The sequence below is a fragment of the Xiphophorus maculatus genome, chromosome 20 (assembly GCF_002775205.1).
Source record: "Xiphophorus maculatus strain JP 163 A chromosome 20, X_maculatus-5.0-male, whole genome shotgun sequence".
Classification (NCBI taxonomy): domain Eukaryota; kingdom Metazoa; phylum Chordata; class Actinopteri; order Cyprinodontiformes; family Poeciliidae; genus Xiphophorus; species Xiphophorus maculatus.
The window spans coordinates 32,096,284-32,113,636 of record NC_036462.1 but is presented as its reverse complement, the minus strand read 5'-3'; the positions used below and the strand labels follow the sequence as shown (position 1 = coordinate 32,113,636).

At 39.3% G+C, this 17,353-nt stretch overlaps 1 protein-coding gene across 4 annotated transcripts in view; it reads left to right on the top strand.

Moving 5' to 3' along the window:
* Positions 1 to 17,353, top strand: part of epha8 (EPH receptor A8) — a 128,052-nt gene that overhangs the window by 29,118 nt on the left and 81,581 nt on the right. For all 4 annotated transcript variants that reach the window (XM_023325024.1, XM_023325023.1, XM_023325022.1 and 1 more), the window contains exon 2: positions 16,824 to 16,888. In XM_023325024.1, coding sequence (XP_023180792.1) covers positions 16,824 to 16,888 — 65 coding nt within the window. The remainder of the gene's footprint in view (positions 1 to 16,823; positions 16,889 to 17,353) is intronic.

Below are 17,353 nucleotides of genomic sequence, written 5' to 3'. Positions count from 1 at the left end.
CATCATGCTTTCATGCATGTTTGAGAAATCCTTTAATCTCCCATAGCAACCACTCAGTTGTGCAAAAACATCTTGTTGGACCTACCTCACTTTAGAGCTAGGTCCAACCAGGACAGACCTCAGAGCTGCAGTCTCCAAGCTTCTCAGCTTCTTCTTTGCAAAGCTCTCCTCACCCACTAAGTCCCTTCAGACTAGTTAGCAGCAAATAGCAAACACCTGATGGAACTACTCACCTGTTGAGCTCAATATACTAGCAGGTAAAAACATTGTTAAATGGTTAACAGAGGAGCCGTGTTGTGATGACTTCCTGAAGGCGGAGTTTCAGAAAGAACAGGAGTTTTTAAAGAGGCCCAATTTCAAGGTGTTAATTTACAAAGTCAAATGTACTTTTAGTCATATTTGATATATAACATTTTTATAACAGCTGAAGATGAGATGGTTACTTGACTGTGCTATAAAATGGCACTTTGTGGCTGGAAAACACATAACACTGCCCCTTTAAATTCTTATTTCTGTGTTTAGTCTTGATTCAGTAGATGTTTTTGTGTTTTGTTTTGATCAATGTGTATTAATTTCTGTCTTTTTTAATCATCTCCCTTCATCCGTTTAGTTCAGGTCCCCAGTCATCTCTCCTCCTGTTCTCCACTGCTTTGCCGGTTTTTGTCAGATCTTCTCATGCCTGTCCCTGGTTTTATTGTATCTCTTTATTAAATCATCACCTTTGAAATGAGATTCCCATTCCCACGGGGATGGGAATCTCCACCACAACTCATGACAAAGTGTGACCAAAAGACGTAAAACCAAGTGAAACTTGTTGATTGGCCAGATGCTGGAAGGATTTAATTATTTTTTTTAAGACTTTTGTTTCCTTTTTACTTGATAGATTTTAGGTTTTAGATTTCCGCCTTGAGATTTTTATTTTTTAGTTCATTATCAAAACAAATGCACTCACTATGAACAGGAAGGACTCTCTTATTCTATGTGAGCTGGTTCAGAAATGGCTCTCACAGATTCTCGCACGGCTCTGTCTCTGACGTGCATGCTGTGTGCACATCTGAGGAGATTGATTCACTAAACAAAACAAAGCGGAGCAGCAAATTGTGTGTATGTGGATGTTGACTCAGCAGTGATAATATTAAATGTAGAAATTCGATCCACAGTAGAATAAATATTTGAAAACAGTGCAGAAAGCCTCGATTTGATTAAATTACGTGTTTCTCACACTCTGGGCCTGATCTTTGTGCTTTCTCCAACATAAACGGATTTACACCACGAACTAATGCAGAAGAAGCCCAAACTGTTCAATAGCAAGTTACCAGGAGAAAAAGAAAATAACTAAATGTAGCGTACATGTGAAGATAAAACAATGAAATTGCTCTCTTACTGGAGATCCACTCTTTGTGTGCTGTAATGTGCGTTGCTCTGTTCTGCCGCCGTACCACTTTGAGCTTTCATGCATGTTGCTGTATGGGAGTCCATGCTGTGCAGTCAGACTTTCAGATAAACCTCCACCAAATGCACCGTCTTCTCTGGGTAAAAAGCCTCTCATGAAACACTAAAAAGTGCAATTTCTCATCAAAGTACTTTAAGTTCCCCCCCCCCCAGTTACGTTTGTCATAAAAAATGTGCAATTGAAACTACACCTTGTCCTTCTAATAGTGGCTATAAAGGCTGAGCCGAATGACTCCATTCTTTTGTGACCAGTTATGGGGATAAAGGCGTGTCCAAACTTTTTGTTACAGGGGCCAAAATTGTCAACAGTGGGCATAGATAGAGAAAAGAAAAGTGAAATTTAAGCAAGTAAAGTAGCCCATTTTTTTCCAGGTTCCAGGGGGTTCATTTTAGATCTAAAGCTTAAGAATGATTTTGCACATTTTCTGTATTAAAAGCAAGGCATCTAGTTTTCAAATTATTTTAGGGTCGATTGAACAAATTTGATCTCTGTTATAGAAACAGGGTTTGGGTTACTGTCTTTCAAAATGCTTGCTAAAAGTTAGCCGAGTTTAATTAATGAAATAAGAGCTGATTTGGCTGCAGCTTGTTCTTGTTGGGAGCTGCTAATTTTAGGTTGGCTTGAAGTTGTTGGCTTTGGATCAGGAGCTTTCCTCCTGACCCGAACTGTCTCAGTATTTGTGACATACTTTACACAGCTTCCAGTGAAACCATAACATTTTTGTTGCGATCATTTACACGACAGCAGTGACTGCAGTCTGTCACACCGACACTTTTGAAGTCAGGTCTTTTTTCTGTAACGAAACTTTTCTGTAACACCCAAACGTAGAACGCACGACAACAAAAAAATGGTGGCTAGCATTGGTGCTGGGTTGTGCTGCTGAACCTGTTGAGCTAAACACAACTTCTCATTAGAAATATATACATGTTACAAGAAAGTTTGGTTCATCAGATTAACAGGTTACTGTCTTCCAAACGAGGTGGAAGCTAAGGGTCAAAAGCTAATTTACATCTAAACTGCATCTTACAATCACAGCGCCATACAGTGACCTGGCATGACAACTGCAGCTGACTTGAGGTGTCTCTGCGGTGCCGTCTAAACGTGGAACTTTTCCTCAATCAGCATCCGGTAATACTGGTAGTTTCCAGGCATGGCTCTCGTGTAAACGTAGCCTGAATGTGGACAGGAACTCTGGAGTTCCAGCTGTTTTTGTAGGCCTGAGCCTTGATGGTAAATGGGTTGTTCTTCAACATCCTGTCCCAATTTCCTTTTATCTCCTACATTGACTTGCAGACCTTGGCTAAGTGGTGACACACTCCAACAACTTGTTCTAGCTCTTGTCATGTTAGACAAATCCTTTGTTGACAATGAGAAGCTGCAACCAGTCGTCATCACCTGCAAGATGACACATAAAGTACTGGGCATCTAAAGTGTCTCCTGCACTGCAGGCTGATTTAGTGCATCACACACACTTAAAGACAATTCAGAGTATCAACAGTGATCATCAGCAACACGCTTCAACAGCAAGGAAGAGACGGCACCTCCACTGTAGAAAACAATTACTTTCACTTATTATGTTTCCTTGCTGCCTTGAATCCCTTCCACCCTCCAAAAAAGAAAGAAGGTTTTGATTTTCTTCCCAGATAGTAATTTATGTCGCCTTGCTCTCATAATTGGAGAGTCGGGAATTGCAGTAAGTGCCGTGTAGCAAATGCAAAATCAGAAACTCGACAGGTTACAATGCCGTGGTGTCTGTGTGGGGAACAGGAAGGGTTTGGTGCTAGATGGAGCCCTACTTATCTCCCTGACAGCTTTTATCGTCTCCGCTGGTCATGACGCCCAAGAACTTTGTTAGAGCACAGAGGTGTTGATGAGATAATTACACAGCTGTCATTGTGCCTGTCTGGCTCAATACTCGTTCTTCAGTGTCTGTGTGTGCGTGTGTGTACGCGTGTATTTGTGAACGTGTCACAGGTCAGGCACAATATTAAAACCACCTGCCTCATTTCTCCACTGCAGCTCAGTGAGATAAAGCAGCTTGTACAGGTAGAGATGATGGCAGCAGATTCTTTAAGCCGTGTAAGGCGGGGTCTTGATGCTATCGAGCAGGATATACGATTAAGTATTATCAAAGTGATATTTAGGGAAATTACATTCAAGTCAACACCTTTGTGTCTTGACATGCTGTTAAAGGTATTCGTCGCAGTCTGCTGCTGAAAAGGTCACTCATACCTGTCAGCCTCATGGCCTTTAGGGGTTTGTTGTAGTTAATGTTTTTAAAATAGAAACTAAATTCATCCAAGGTTTCCAATTGAAGCATTTCTTTGCTATGTGTTTTTATCTTTTTTTTTTTTAAAGCTCACTTCAATGCTTTATTTGGCATTCAGGTTTTTGGTTCAAGCAGAAACCTGAAAAAAGACTAAACCTTAACTAAAATAAAAAGGACAAATTGATTATTTTTATGTTTTTGCAAACAATGGAAAATTCTGAAATCTGAAACTGTGTTTCTTAAAACATATTTTAATGTGAAATAATTCAGTCCAGATGTGATCAGTGTAAGTGCTTTAGGTTTTTGTTGGTGTTCCTGAGCATTTGTTCTTCATAGGACAAGTGAAGAAGTATTTGAACATTTTTATCGACCTTGGCTGTTTTTTTTTCTTCTTTTTTTCGGGATGCTTCTATTAGCATTGAGCAGGTCCTCCTCCTGCTGCTGCTGCTGGGGACACAGATCCCAGCTCACGATACGATTAAACACAGTAAAATACAATCCTGGACTTCTGTTGTTCCTTTTATCTGTCGCAATAGGCAATAAATCAATTAATCGTATGATAAATTAAAATGAACTCAATTATTTCATGAGTTATCGTTTTTCTCTTGCTATCAAAAACTGGATGACAAAAGTGTTCAGTCTGGTGTTATGATCTCAATTATCCCTTTTTTCCCCCAGTTTCTGCTTTATTATTTATTTATATTTAGGATATTTAAAATGTCTTCCAGTTCCAGTGTTAAATGTTCATTAGGATTTATTTATTGAGAATGTTTTCTTGCATTATTATGTTATTACCATTACATGACTTGAAAATGGTCTCAAAACAATAATTTTGTTTATCACAATAACTTCTGGGACAATTTGTTGTTGTGTCAAACCTACTCAGAACATTATTGTTGAAAAGATTCAAACTTTACTTGTTCAAATTGTTAAGAAAGGCTTGATAGGAGTGTTACTTTCCCCCCACATGAGTAGAGAGACTGTAGGTTTTTTTTATATAACATTGGAGGATTTAATCAATGCGTTTGAATAAATGCGCGGTTTGTGCAACACTTCAGCATTCATTATGTACTTCTGGATTTAAAAGTTGCATTTCCAAACATAACAGAACTCCTCTCATTTAATTTAAAGTTACCAGAAAGTATGAACTTTTATTTTATTTTTAAAATAAAAAGTACAATTCTTCTCATTTTAACCAACGAGAAATGCCTCGCAGCCTTCCGCCTCAAAGCTCTAAACTCAGATCCTGATCCATATCTGGGTCACTTTCAGAGTAATTTTTTTCCTGTTTTGTCTGATTTGGGTCTAATTTTGATCCCATCACTTTCCTTGACATTTGTCTTACTCTATGCGAGTATCAAACTGGGACAGAAGGGCGGATTAAAGTACTGACCTTCATATTAGGAACCTTCACTAAACAAATATTTATATATAGTATATACTGTGTATATATATATATATATATACATACAGTATATGAAGAAATGGGATTCATGGCTCTTTGAAAGTAAATTTTCAGTTTATTTTCTCCTTTTTGGGGGTGGGAGATTTATCCATTTTACGGAAGCTATGCTGGTGAGATATAGAAGTTTGAATTACTCAGAGAGATTATTTAAGGAAGGTTGTCCTGGCTGGTAATATAATTTGTTTTACTGTTCTTGCCATCTGAAAGGTCCATCCAGATGATGCTGTTTTATTTGGCTCTTCCTGGTCCATTTGCCCTTTGTAGTCCCCAGATTTCCTCTTCATATGAAGCTCATCCCACTGTCCACATTTGACCTGCGCATAGTACGAGTTCTCTGCTGCACTTCTCCCCTTGTTCTCTGCCTGGCAAAGAAGGATTTTATGGATGCATGTGTTGAGAGAAACAGCAAAAAAAAAAAGAAAAAAACCCCACTTTGTACCGTAACTGGGTTCCTATTGTTTTTTTGTTGATGAGCCAGTCAATAGACTGCAAATGTCACAAACGATAGCACGTTGTGAGGCACACTTCAATTCGATGAAAAGTATTTCGACATTTTGATGGAGAGATCTTGTTCCACCTCTACACCACAGATTCCACCATATCAGTGTTGCTTCAACAGAGATACAGTCGAAATAGAGACTATTGTGGAAAACACCATGAAAACAGATTCACCTGATAAAATACGAGAAGCACAAACCTGCTCTGAATGTGTTTTTGTCAACATGTCTAAACCCATCAGGTTCTTGAGCTTTACCATTGATGTTCACTTGCTGCCTAAAGCACATCAAGTTTAAAAGGTTACACACTCATATTTCCACAGTATCATCCAGAAAACTGGCATAATGCGTATTATTACCATCATGCACTGTGTTTTGTCTTTCTGTTATGTATGTATACATAAAGTATATCCTACGCTGCATGCATGTGTGTTGGAGCAGTGTGGAGTGCTAGCTGGGACTCAGAAAGTTGGAAGGAAGAAAATTCAAAAATAAAAACAATTCAATGTTATAAATCTTAAAAATTTTCAATCATTTTAATTTCTTTAATCAAATCTATGCAAATCTATGTTGCTAAAACAACATAGATTTTTATTTTTACTTTTTCACATTTTTGTAGATTTTGTAAATGTATACTGACTGGTCGACTTTTGATGACCTCTGGAAACTTTTCTTATTATCTTTAAAATGATAGCAGAACAAAGTTTTTTTTTCTGCACAAACAAATTGTGGCAATACAAAGTAAAAAAGGAAAAAAGTATGAACTTAATTATAAAACTAGTCAATTAAATGGATAAAATGATGCAACAGATTCAACTTGTTGAAGCAGAAATGTTTGGCAAAAACTTTGGTTAAGTTGAAGGTGTGTGAGTAGGGAGGGGGCGGGGGCTGAGGCAGCCTCACTCGGGGTCTGAAGGAACATCCAGCAGTCCTGTTGTGGAGGATACTGCTGAAAAAAAAAAACTCTAAGAGCTCCATACCTTCAAATAAAATCAGAAGGTATGGAGCAGCATTTATACTGAACAGTAGAAACGCTCCGATCAGGTTTTTTGCTGCTGATTCCGATACCGATTATCCAGGAGGCCGATCTCTGCCAATTTTTGCCAGTCGCCTGGAATGGCTGTTAATTTTTCTCTTTAGGTATAAAGGATACTATGTTTCTGGCAAAATGGAAAAATTATCTGGCAATAAATTCACCTAATTTTCAACATATTTTAATATACATCTAAAATTTTTTTTTTTTTAAAGTTACATGCTGCAGCTCTAAGCAGCTGTTCGGTGTGAGAGTTCACTGTCTGGAGGAGGTTGAGAGGCGCTCCGTCTGTGAAATATTACTGCCAGTAGCGTTAGTGGCAGTTCAAGAGCGAGAGCAGCAGTGTTGGTAGCTGTGTGCTGCTTTACTGGCCACTCCGGATGTTCTTTTTTTCCTGCAGCCTCGATGTAGCTAAACTCCGTCAAGCGTGTGTCGTTTAAATGCCATATTAGATTCGTTGTGTTGATGCATTTTGACGTGCTTCACCCCCAATGCAATTTTCCGCCACAACACGCAAACGTCTCCATTCACTCTCAGATCCTTATAGTTCCACACGATAAGATTTGTTGCCATGCGCTTGCGCAGTGTGAAGGAGAGAGGAGATGAGCTGCACATGCAGGCTGAGAAGTGAGATAAATGTGATTGTTTTGGTGATCGGCAACAAGAGACAGTGATCGGCGATACACTTTTTCACGGAAATCGACCGATTATGATCGGTGGCCGATTGATCGGCACACCTCTACTAAACAAATTGAATAATTCTTAAATAGCAAATCAAAGTGAGGAGAAGACATTCTACAAGTTGATGTTTCTTCACATATTAGCATTACCTGCAGGTTTGCAAAGGGGGTCCCTGCCCAGAAGCTAAAACTGTTTGGGTTGCATGGCATGGAAAAGTTTGGGACCCTCTGTGTTAGAACATGTGCTTAGACAGTTGATGTAGAGCAATCACGTCACTTCTCACTTTGAAATATATGACCTTGTCCTCTTAGGGGGGAAATGAGGCTTTGAGCATCTGCTGCTCTAGTCTGCCATTTCCTTAGGTTGTAGCTCTGCTTTCTTTGTGTGGGTGTGTAAGTGTGTGTGTGTGCACCTTTGAAATGGTTGTGTTCAGTTGCATGGAGTCAATGGAAGTGCTCTAGGCAAACTCTGCTTTGTCAAAGACAGCCAATAAGTCTTCTATGTTGAGCTTGGAAACGCTGCCTCTTTTAGCCTGCCATGTCCACTATCATAAGCTGAGGCTGTGTGTGTGTGTGCGGGGGTGGGCGTGCATGTGCAGGGGTGTGTGTGTGTGTGCATGTATACACAACTTCTTCTGCAAAGTGTTAGGAAGCCCTGCTGATTTGATTCATGCCAGCAACACCAATGTCAGGCCCCAGGCATGCAAACAGGAAACTATAACCTGCTGGCCAAAGTGAGTTTCCATGATGAAAGGATGAAAAAAGTAATGGAGGACGAACGTTGACCACTGCCCTGGGAAATATGTGGTCTGTCTCTCAGCGAGCAGGGACCAGCTCTCAAGTTGGTGGACAGATTTTTCATTTAGCTCTCTCCAACCTGTGGAGTCCAGGGTGAGGGTGGGAGAGAGAAATTGCTGGAGATGGTGGAAGGGCAGGAAGGGACAGTCTTGGGGGTTTGTGTTTTTGATATGAAAAGAAAGTTACGAAAAAGGAACAAACTCAATTTCAAGCTCCCGTTCCTCGAGGAGACGCACTAAGGCTGCTACGCTGACCTTCACCAGGAAGCAATGGCTGGAACCTTCTGTTTTAGCTGTGTGAAAATAATGATTATTGATGATGTCACGCCAAAGTATTGTTGAATGTTTTTTGAAATACAACTGTAAATTTTATTGATTTGTTGTGATTTGGAGTTAGAGAACAAATAGAGCTTGTCTGGGAAGTGCCAGACAAACAATAGTTGGTTTTTATTTGCTACTGGTTTTGATAAAACTCTGAGAAGTGTTGTGTTAAGTGGTCTGGCTGCATGTATGATGCAATGAGGAGTCTTGCAACTCTTCCATTAGGGCAGACTTGTGGATTGGATGATCAGACAGATTTTTCACCAGCACCTTGTCATGCCTAGTAGTGTTGGTGAGCAGCCATGTTTAGATATGTTTACAGTTCTGCCATATAGTGCTGCATGGTATGTCTCAAGTTTATCATTACTGCAGTATCACTGTATGCCATATGCATTTAGAGAAGAACTGTCAGGAGTTGGGTTGAGAGAATTATAGATATTTATACAAGATCCATACTAAGATGTGCTATTAAAAATTTATTTGTTTCCATCTCTTAGTGTGGACTACATCTCTACTTACAATATTAAAAAATGTTTTAGAATGGAATAACAATTTTCTTGTCCCTTTGTGGAAATCAGTATGAGTGCGGTTACTGACATTGTTGAATTTGAAGGTACATAGATCCATGATGAGAATAAATGCTTCTTCTAGGTGTCTAGTGTTAGAAAATCCAGGGAATTAACTTTGTTAACTTTGTGCATTTTCACACTAACAAAGCACAAAGCTGGTAGGCTCGGTTTGATTGGAAACTTGTAACATTTGTTATATTTTCAGCTGGTGTGGTTCTCTTGCACACTGCATTTGCTTAAAATACAATTCAAATACAAACTTAATTATAATGGGGTTCTACCTTGACTGGAATGTTTGGGTTATGCGTTCCTTTACAGATCAAGATGCCGTTACATCCCGAATCTCTTACTGCAAGCCAAGTAGCAGCTCTTTTAGTTCATCCAGCTATTTTGGAAAATTGACATTTTGTGATACAGAGCTTTCCATAAAAGCTTAGAAGTCATTACAGCCACTGCATTCTAATGGATATGATATATCCGCTACATGAGATGCATATTCCTTTGCCTCCCTTTTCACACATTCTGAATGCTGCTTAATTACCCAAAAGACAGAAATTTCATTAAAAAGCTGAAAACTTTTCTCATGTACTTGTAGTGGGATTTCTGATATCTCATTAAACACTAGTTTAGATTGCATGTTTACAATCCAGTGTGACAAAATGTGTTATTTTTTTCTGGATTTTTTATTTTTTTCTCTGTTTGATTAATCACAAACACTCGAGATGACCATTTTCCATTGGTATTAGCTGCAGAATCTTTACACTTACCTCGGTAGTAATAGAATCCCTGACGTCTTTTGAGATCCAGGGAGCTACTGGAACAGTCCCTCAATAATTACAGTACAGGTCAGCAAGTTTCTCCTTGCTCATTTAAAAAAAAAGACTATTAAAACTACGTGAGTCATCGCACCACTTTCATTAAGCCATCATGGTAGACCGTCAAACCCGCTGAGAGGGGTGTGAGAGGTGGAATCCATTTGTGACCTTGGGCAGAGAGCAAGAGGTTGCTGCTTTCTCAGTTTAAGACGGTGGAGCATGAACACAGTGGGGAAGGTAAAGACAGAGAGAAAACACACCTGCTGGAGATGAGAGTTTGGTGGCACTGCCATCTGTTTGTGTTCTGACCCACTGCCCCACTCAGCAATCAGATACTGAAATTAGTGAAGGTGACACACCAACTAATTGCAACACTTGAATGACTTGAAGATCTCAAAGCATCAGTAATTTTTATGAAGAACACACTCCTGTTGTGTTAGTCAAAAATATGAAGTGGGTCTGGGGCACAGGAGATTGATCTGTTCCCATTATGACAGATTTTTCTCATCCAATTTACGTCGATAATTTCTATCCATTCTTGACCTCACTTTATGCTATAAACTCCTCTGACTAAAATGTCAAAGTTTTACTCCAGAAAACAGCAACTGGCCGACTTTAGTTTTAGACTGACTTGCACGGTCTCTCTGTGGTTGATGAATGTGGTGTTCTCGTTATCATTTCCAGCTGTTTACCCTCGTGGAATTGCAGAAAGGGTTATTAGTTAGAGGTCCAATTGTGTTATGTGGATCTAGAGGAACTTATGACCATGTCCATAGTTTTGGGGGTTACTGCAGGCCTACTTGGGTTGATTTTATAGGCTACCTGGGCTTTGGATGCTCAAAACTTGAGCTGTATCTGTATTCTGAGCAAAAAGTAAGTCTTGTTCTAAGGGCTTAGTGTTAGAGCTACAGACTTGGATTGCAAGGGTTGATAAAGTCTAATCTTGCTTGATTCTATTTATGCCTTGGTTCACATGGAAAGATTTTAAAACAGTCTACTAATTTTAAAAACCCAAGAGGCCACACACGAGGATAACAAAATCTTAGGTATTGTAGGTTTGGTCGTATAGTGTGTGGTGTCCAGTCACAGGGAAGGAGCAACATAACACACACCAAATGAATTCACTCACACACAATCACATGCAAAACTTCTCAAGACTAAACGTGAGTTCAGAGTAAACAAACATGGCTGACTGGCAGCAATCAACAGTGATAGTTAGTGGAGTAGAAGTAGAACAGAGAAGAAACATTACGAAGACATTGTCATTTGTCTTTAGGGAATACCTGTCGCTGTGATACCAGGCCAAGACAATCCAACATGATGAATTTCCCCAATTTTAGGTCAGAGGGGTCCCGACATTCTCTCGAGCAGACCATATCACTTTTACCACATAGCTCTTAAAATTATCTTGAGAGCCATCTGAGCCAAAATTGGGATAAAAATCTTTTAGTTAGTGTTTAGCAGGATCTCCTTCTCTTCTGGGCTGACATGAAAGATTGGTTTGAGTTTGAGTGCTATAGGTGTCAAACTCCAGTCCTCAAGGGCCGGTGTCCTGAAACTTTTAGTTGTGCCTCTGCTGCACTACACCTGAATAGAATAATTAGCTCACTAGCAAGGCTCTGGAGAACTTAACTACATAAGAAGGAGGTAATTAAGCCATTTCATTCCAGTGTTTTTTACCTGTGTATCTAAAAACACCGCCCCTTGAGGACTGGAGTTTGACAGCTGTGCCCTAGGGTCTCATCTTTGCTATTTGTAGATGAGTCTGAGACCGTGGTTCTCAACCACAGAAGGTGGTTTGATTACTTTGCATCAGGAGCCAAATGATGGAGTTGAAGAATTTTGCCATCTTGTTCTCTTGTTTTTGTAGGAGGGTTATGGCAGGAGGACAAGGCGGGTAGTTGTACTTGGGCCCACAGTTTTGTGGTCGCTCTTGCTATCTATTATGGTGAGGGGAAAAACTGAGCCAAATCCCAAACATCTCAATCTACCAGTCTGTCTTTGTTTAAACTGTCATGGTCTTAACAGATCATGCTCCCACATTATCCGGGTTCCAAAGACATCAACCAACACAGGATTAAATGATTACATTCGTGGCTTCCTGGTATTTGTTATCATGATTCTATAGAGTACAATATATGTATTGTTTTATAGTTGGATGTCTGAATCTAGGTCTTGGACATTACATTGTTTGTATTCCACCATACAGTTGGACAAGTTCAAAGAAAAGAAAAGCCAGGAAATTGCAGAATGACAGACAGTGAACTAAATAGTCATGAGAGGAGTGTTCCAAATGTACACACACAAAAAGGCACTGAAGTATGAGAAGGAGAAAAAAATAACTAACAAAATTGCTGAACCGGTAAAATTTAAATAACTTGGAGTTTCATGTGTATCTCTGGCATTTATGAGCTGACAGGTTCTTAAAGCAAGTATTTATAGGGTCTCCACTCTCATCCCTCTCTACCTGCTCGTTTCCCCCGAGATCTGCTCCTGTCCTGGCCTCTTTGTTGTCCATGTCAGCTCAGCATTCTGTTTCTACACCAAACAATATCAGACCCAAAAGTCAAATTTTTACATGTGCAAATTATATTCTTTCTAAAATGTGACTACAGAAATGCTGGTTAATAACTGAAACAATCTGTACTCTTTGTTTTTTCTTGTACATAGAAAGGACTGCTGGACCAGTGCTTCTGTCTGTTTGTGTGTCTGCTCTTTTCTGTCAATCCTTCGTCAGTCGCTCATACTGTGCCTGGTTCTGCTGGAAGTTTCTTCCTGTGGAGTCGCTGCTTTTTGCTGCTGCTGCATGCTTGGTCTGAAAGTGGGATTGCTGGAAAAAACTCAATGCAATTGAATTTGCCTAGTTTGACATCAAACTTTTGACCAGTTGGTGATAAGAACTATATTTGACTGATTTTTTATTATAACTATGATCAACACCAAACGTCCACCCATCCATTGTCTTTTCCCACCTAACCTTGAGAGGTTGTGGATTGGCAGGTGCCAATTTAGGTAGCTAAATTAACACCAACATTCAATAGTTGACAAGTATATGTGTATGTACTTTTAATAACATCTTTCAAAAGGTTATATTATATGTAGATTATTCCGGAGTTAGAATTAGGATTAAATTGTCATCTTTTTCCATCTGTTTAATTCTCTGTTTGCTTTGTTTGCATAAACTAGATAATGGCATGGCTGAATGCTTAAAAAACATGCATGAGTTATGAATTTATTCATGAGGAAGCAAAATGAGTCTATTTGTGATATAAAATTGTATAGGTATCTGCTGCTTTATTCAACTTTTACGTCTTTGACGTGAGACATGCATCATAACTCTATGCTAGAAAATGCCAGGCGCAACAAATCCAGGCGTAAACAATGTCTGAAAAGTATAATTCTGGAAATTATGAAATAAGTCTGTCAGTAAAACTCATCACATTGCAATCCGGTCACTCCTGGTACCCACTATGCATCCAGGCAGACTTCTCTACCGAAGTTGCACTCATTACGCTACAAAACACTGTTGCTATTAGTTGTGCTTTTTTATTAGCTCCTTTCATCTTGCTGTGATCTTGTGACAATACTGTCGGCTCGATATCTTTTTATTGCTAGGGAGATACAACCTCAATAAGCAAAAACATTCAGATTTAGGTTCTTCAGGGATGAAGCAGGACTCATACACTGTGCAATGTATAGTTTTATTGTTCTACCTTGTTGAAAAAATGACATTCCCATGAGAAAGGCAGGTAGTAGTCAAACAAGTATTTTCTGTGACTTAACTCATATCCATAATCAGGCAAAACAAAATACATTTGCGATCAGAGAACATAGTTCTACAAGTTCTGATGATTTAAGTATTAATTTTTGGTCTTTTATGCCAAAAGGAATATTTGCCCTTAAGTCAGATAATTATCCTTTATCATTGTTTGCAGAATAACATACAGTAAAGGTGATTGTATACAAGATAAATGTTTATAACATCTAATACGTTTTAGAGTGGTACATTTTGGAAGAGATGATAAAAGGATTAGCTCAAAGTTGAGGCTTTTTCTACCTTAGAACTTTATCTGAAAGGAAAGTGATGGGATACTCGAGGGTTAGAGAGCACACAGTTCATACTTTATTGATTTCATGTCATAGCTGTTAAATGCAGTTATGAGTGAAAGTGCGGGCAAAAGATGCCAAGAAGAGTTAACTGTTTTATTAAACATTATTTGTCTGCTTCACCAAACGCCCTGCATCAGAGATCGTATTAGCTTTTAGTGCTAAAGGTAAGAAACAGAGGAACACATCCAGACAAACATACTGAGTGAAAGATATGAATACTACTAGTGCAGTGGTGTTCAAAGTCAGTCCTGGAGAGCCGGCATCCTGCATGTTTTAGTTCTCTCGCTGGTTTAACAAACCTGGGTCAAATGATGGTTCCTTACAAGGCCTAAGAAGAACATTGACATGTTGGACAGGTTGTTAATACCACCAGGGAGAGAACTAAAACATGCTGGATGGCGGCCCACCAGGACAGACTTTGGGCATCACTGTACTAGTAAGTAGAATTAATGGACCAACAAGCTTCTTGTAATACCCTTAAAGGGTATTACCTGCCATTAAGTGTTAAGATGTGCTGTGACAGAATTTCTTGACTTGTTAATGTAAAGAAATATGCTACCTTATAAGTTGTTCTAAAACTGCTGTACATATCAAACATGACTTACGAGATTACACGTCATAATTTGACACCTTTAAAATGTTGCAGTCTCTTTAAGAAGTTCCTGCTCTTTTTGACACTCTGCTTTTAGCAGAGTGAAGGCGTTGTTAATGATGAAACGTTGTCGCCTCAACGTTTCACCATTAAACCTTTAACATGTTACCAGCGTTACACTGAGAAGTAGCTGGTATGATGAACTCAGTTATGTAGCTCCACTAGGTGTTTGCTAATTGCTGCTAACCTGGCAGCTAGTCTGGTAGACACATGAAGTGTGACTTTTCCCACAAAAAGTTGAGTTGGGGTTAATATGAGCTGTTCTGTGTATGTTGTCATCTGGATCTTTGCATCACCAGCAGACCAATGGCAGGGATTGCTTGAAGATTTGTGTATTTATTATGCAAAGCAGAACTCGTCTTTACTGTGTGGTGACGCATCTGCAATGGGACTGAGACTGTCTGAATGCACTCTCCTTGCCTGTGCTGTCCACTGCACCTTCACACACTCACAACCAGCAGAGGGGAGATGATTCTGATTGGACACCACAAATTGTAGTTTTGACAACAGGAAGATATGTTTTTCTAAATAAGGAAACTGAGCTTTGTGCACCGAGCCTCACTCATTATTCAGATCTATGAAAGCCCTAATCCGTTTGATCTTCTCTGTGACATTCTTATGTCTGTGTGGTCCCAATATGAGCTAAAAATTGTCTTAAGAAGATTCTTCTAACAGAAAAAAACTGATAGTGAAAATGTCAAAATTATATGTTAATGTACCATGAGTGGAATTAGCACATTTCATCTGGGAGCTCAACCTATGTGACTGTAAGTGGGGATCTTTTAAGGAGGTTGTAGAAATAGAATCAATTATCGCCATCACAAGATCTTTTTAATATCAAGAAGTCCTAGTGTTGATAGCGTTGGGGATGGGGGTTTGTGACGGCTGCTATATATAAACCTTTTTCAAAAGTTTTCACAGAAAACATAATCAGGCACTCGCTACATACTGTAGAATCACACAACACTACTCCTCACCCTACCAGTCAAACGTCTATGAGAGGCCATGCTAGTGAGCTGTGTTGGAAAGAAAGACCTTGGGTAGAAGCTTAGCTCAGAGGTGTCAGACCTCAAACTCCAGTCCTTGAGGGTCGGAGGACCAGAGTTTGGGACAAGTCAAAGATTCTTGCAGCTTTTTGACTTGTTCCAAGTCCAACACACCTGAATTAAAGAACTGAGTTACTTCCTTATGTACTCAACGAATGGTGGCCTTCAAGGTCTGGGGTTTGAGATTTGTGCCATATACACTGTACGTTGGTCCTGCTAAATTCTCAATCATCATTGATTTTATTAACCAGTTATCATACACCCAATGGTAATCAAAGACCAACATGTAATATTGATTTCTTCCCATTTTGCTCCTGGTGTCAAACTACCGGTACGTTGATCTCTGAGATTGGGTAAGCTAGGCATCTCCAACCCCAACACACTAGAATAAATAAATGTAATTTTTAAGTTGCAGGCCAGTAGTTCTGGAGGACTCCACTTCAGTCCTCAACGGTCCATGTCCAGCAGCTTAAACTGTAGATGTTAAAACTAAATCGCTTGCTAAGCATGCAGTTGAGCTCAGCTACTGAGTTAATCATTTGAGTCAGGTGTGTTGAAGCAGAGACACCACTAAGAGTTAGAGGAACCTTGGAGAATTGGGGCTTGAGACCCCTGATGTAAACTCAGCTTATGCTAAAATCCCAAGAAATGTCAGCGGAATCAAAACAGCTTGGAAATTGTTTCTAATATTCCTGTTCAACAGAGAGAAACTCAATAAATGCTCATTCTTGTATTTTATAACTCTACCATGTTCTGTGTTTGACAAAACTTTGTCCACAATTTTAGCTAAAAACAAGACCTACTGAAGAAGAAGTTATTTATTTCCATTCTCCACCTACATGTCTTTTCTTTTGCTTAATAAATGTTTTGCTGTCTGGGAGCTCTTAAGGGCAAACGAGGTCAAGGTGACATCTGGCTCGGAGTTGCTGTGACGACCATCCCTGGCTCATCAGTCACACCTGTCAGACAGGTGTCGGCGTGTTTTCACCCGACTCCATCAGGTGCCTGAGCGCGTAGATGCAGTTGATGAAGGATAGGATGGATGAGGTGGGTTGGGAAAAACTATAATTTAAAGTTTGCTGCTCACCTTTGTTGTTTTTTGTTCTTTCTTGGCAGTGAATCTCCTTGACACGACAACGATAACTGGAGACTGGGGCTGGCTGACATATCCATCCCATGGGGTAAGGACAAAAGGAAGCGTTTTTTGTGGAATATTTCTTTGCTAATGGATTTCATTGAGGTTTTTCCACATTGTTTTAACCACAAAGTCTACCTTTTTATTAGACAAACCAACAAAACACTTTTGTTGGTTTGTCAAAATTAAGCAACATTTTTGCATAATTTTTATGTGGACGGAAAATAATGTGTTGAATTTGTAAAAACTAACCTTGAAAACAATTTCAAAAAAACTAAGATGGACAATTGTATTCATCCTCATTTAATAATAAACAAAATATAAAATAAATAAAACCGAGTGCAACCAACTGCCAGCAGAAGTAAACAAAAACAAATAGAGTCCACCATGAAGACTATGGAGCACAGCAGACAGGTCAGGGAGACAGATGTCTGGTACCTTTATGGCAAGAACTGATATACAATGACTGTCAAGCTGATGCTAAATTAAAGAGAAATTATTTGAACACTGC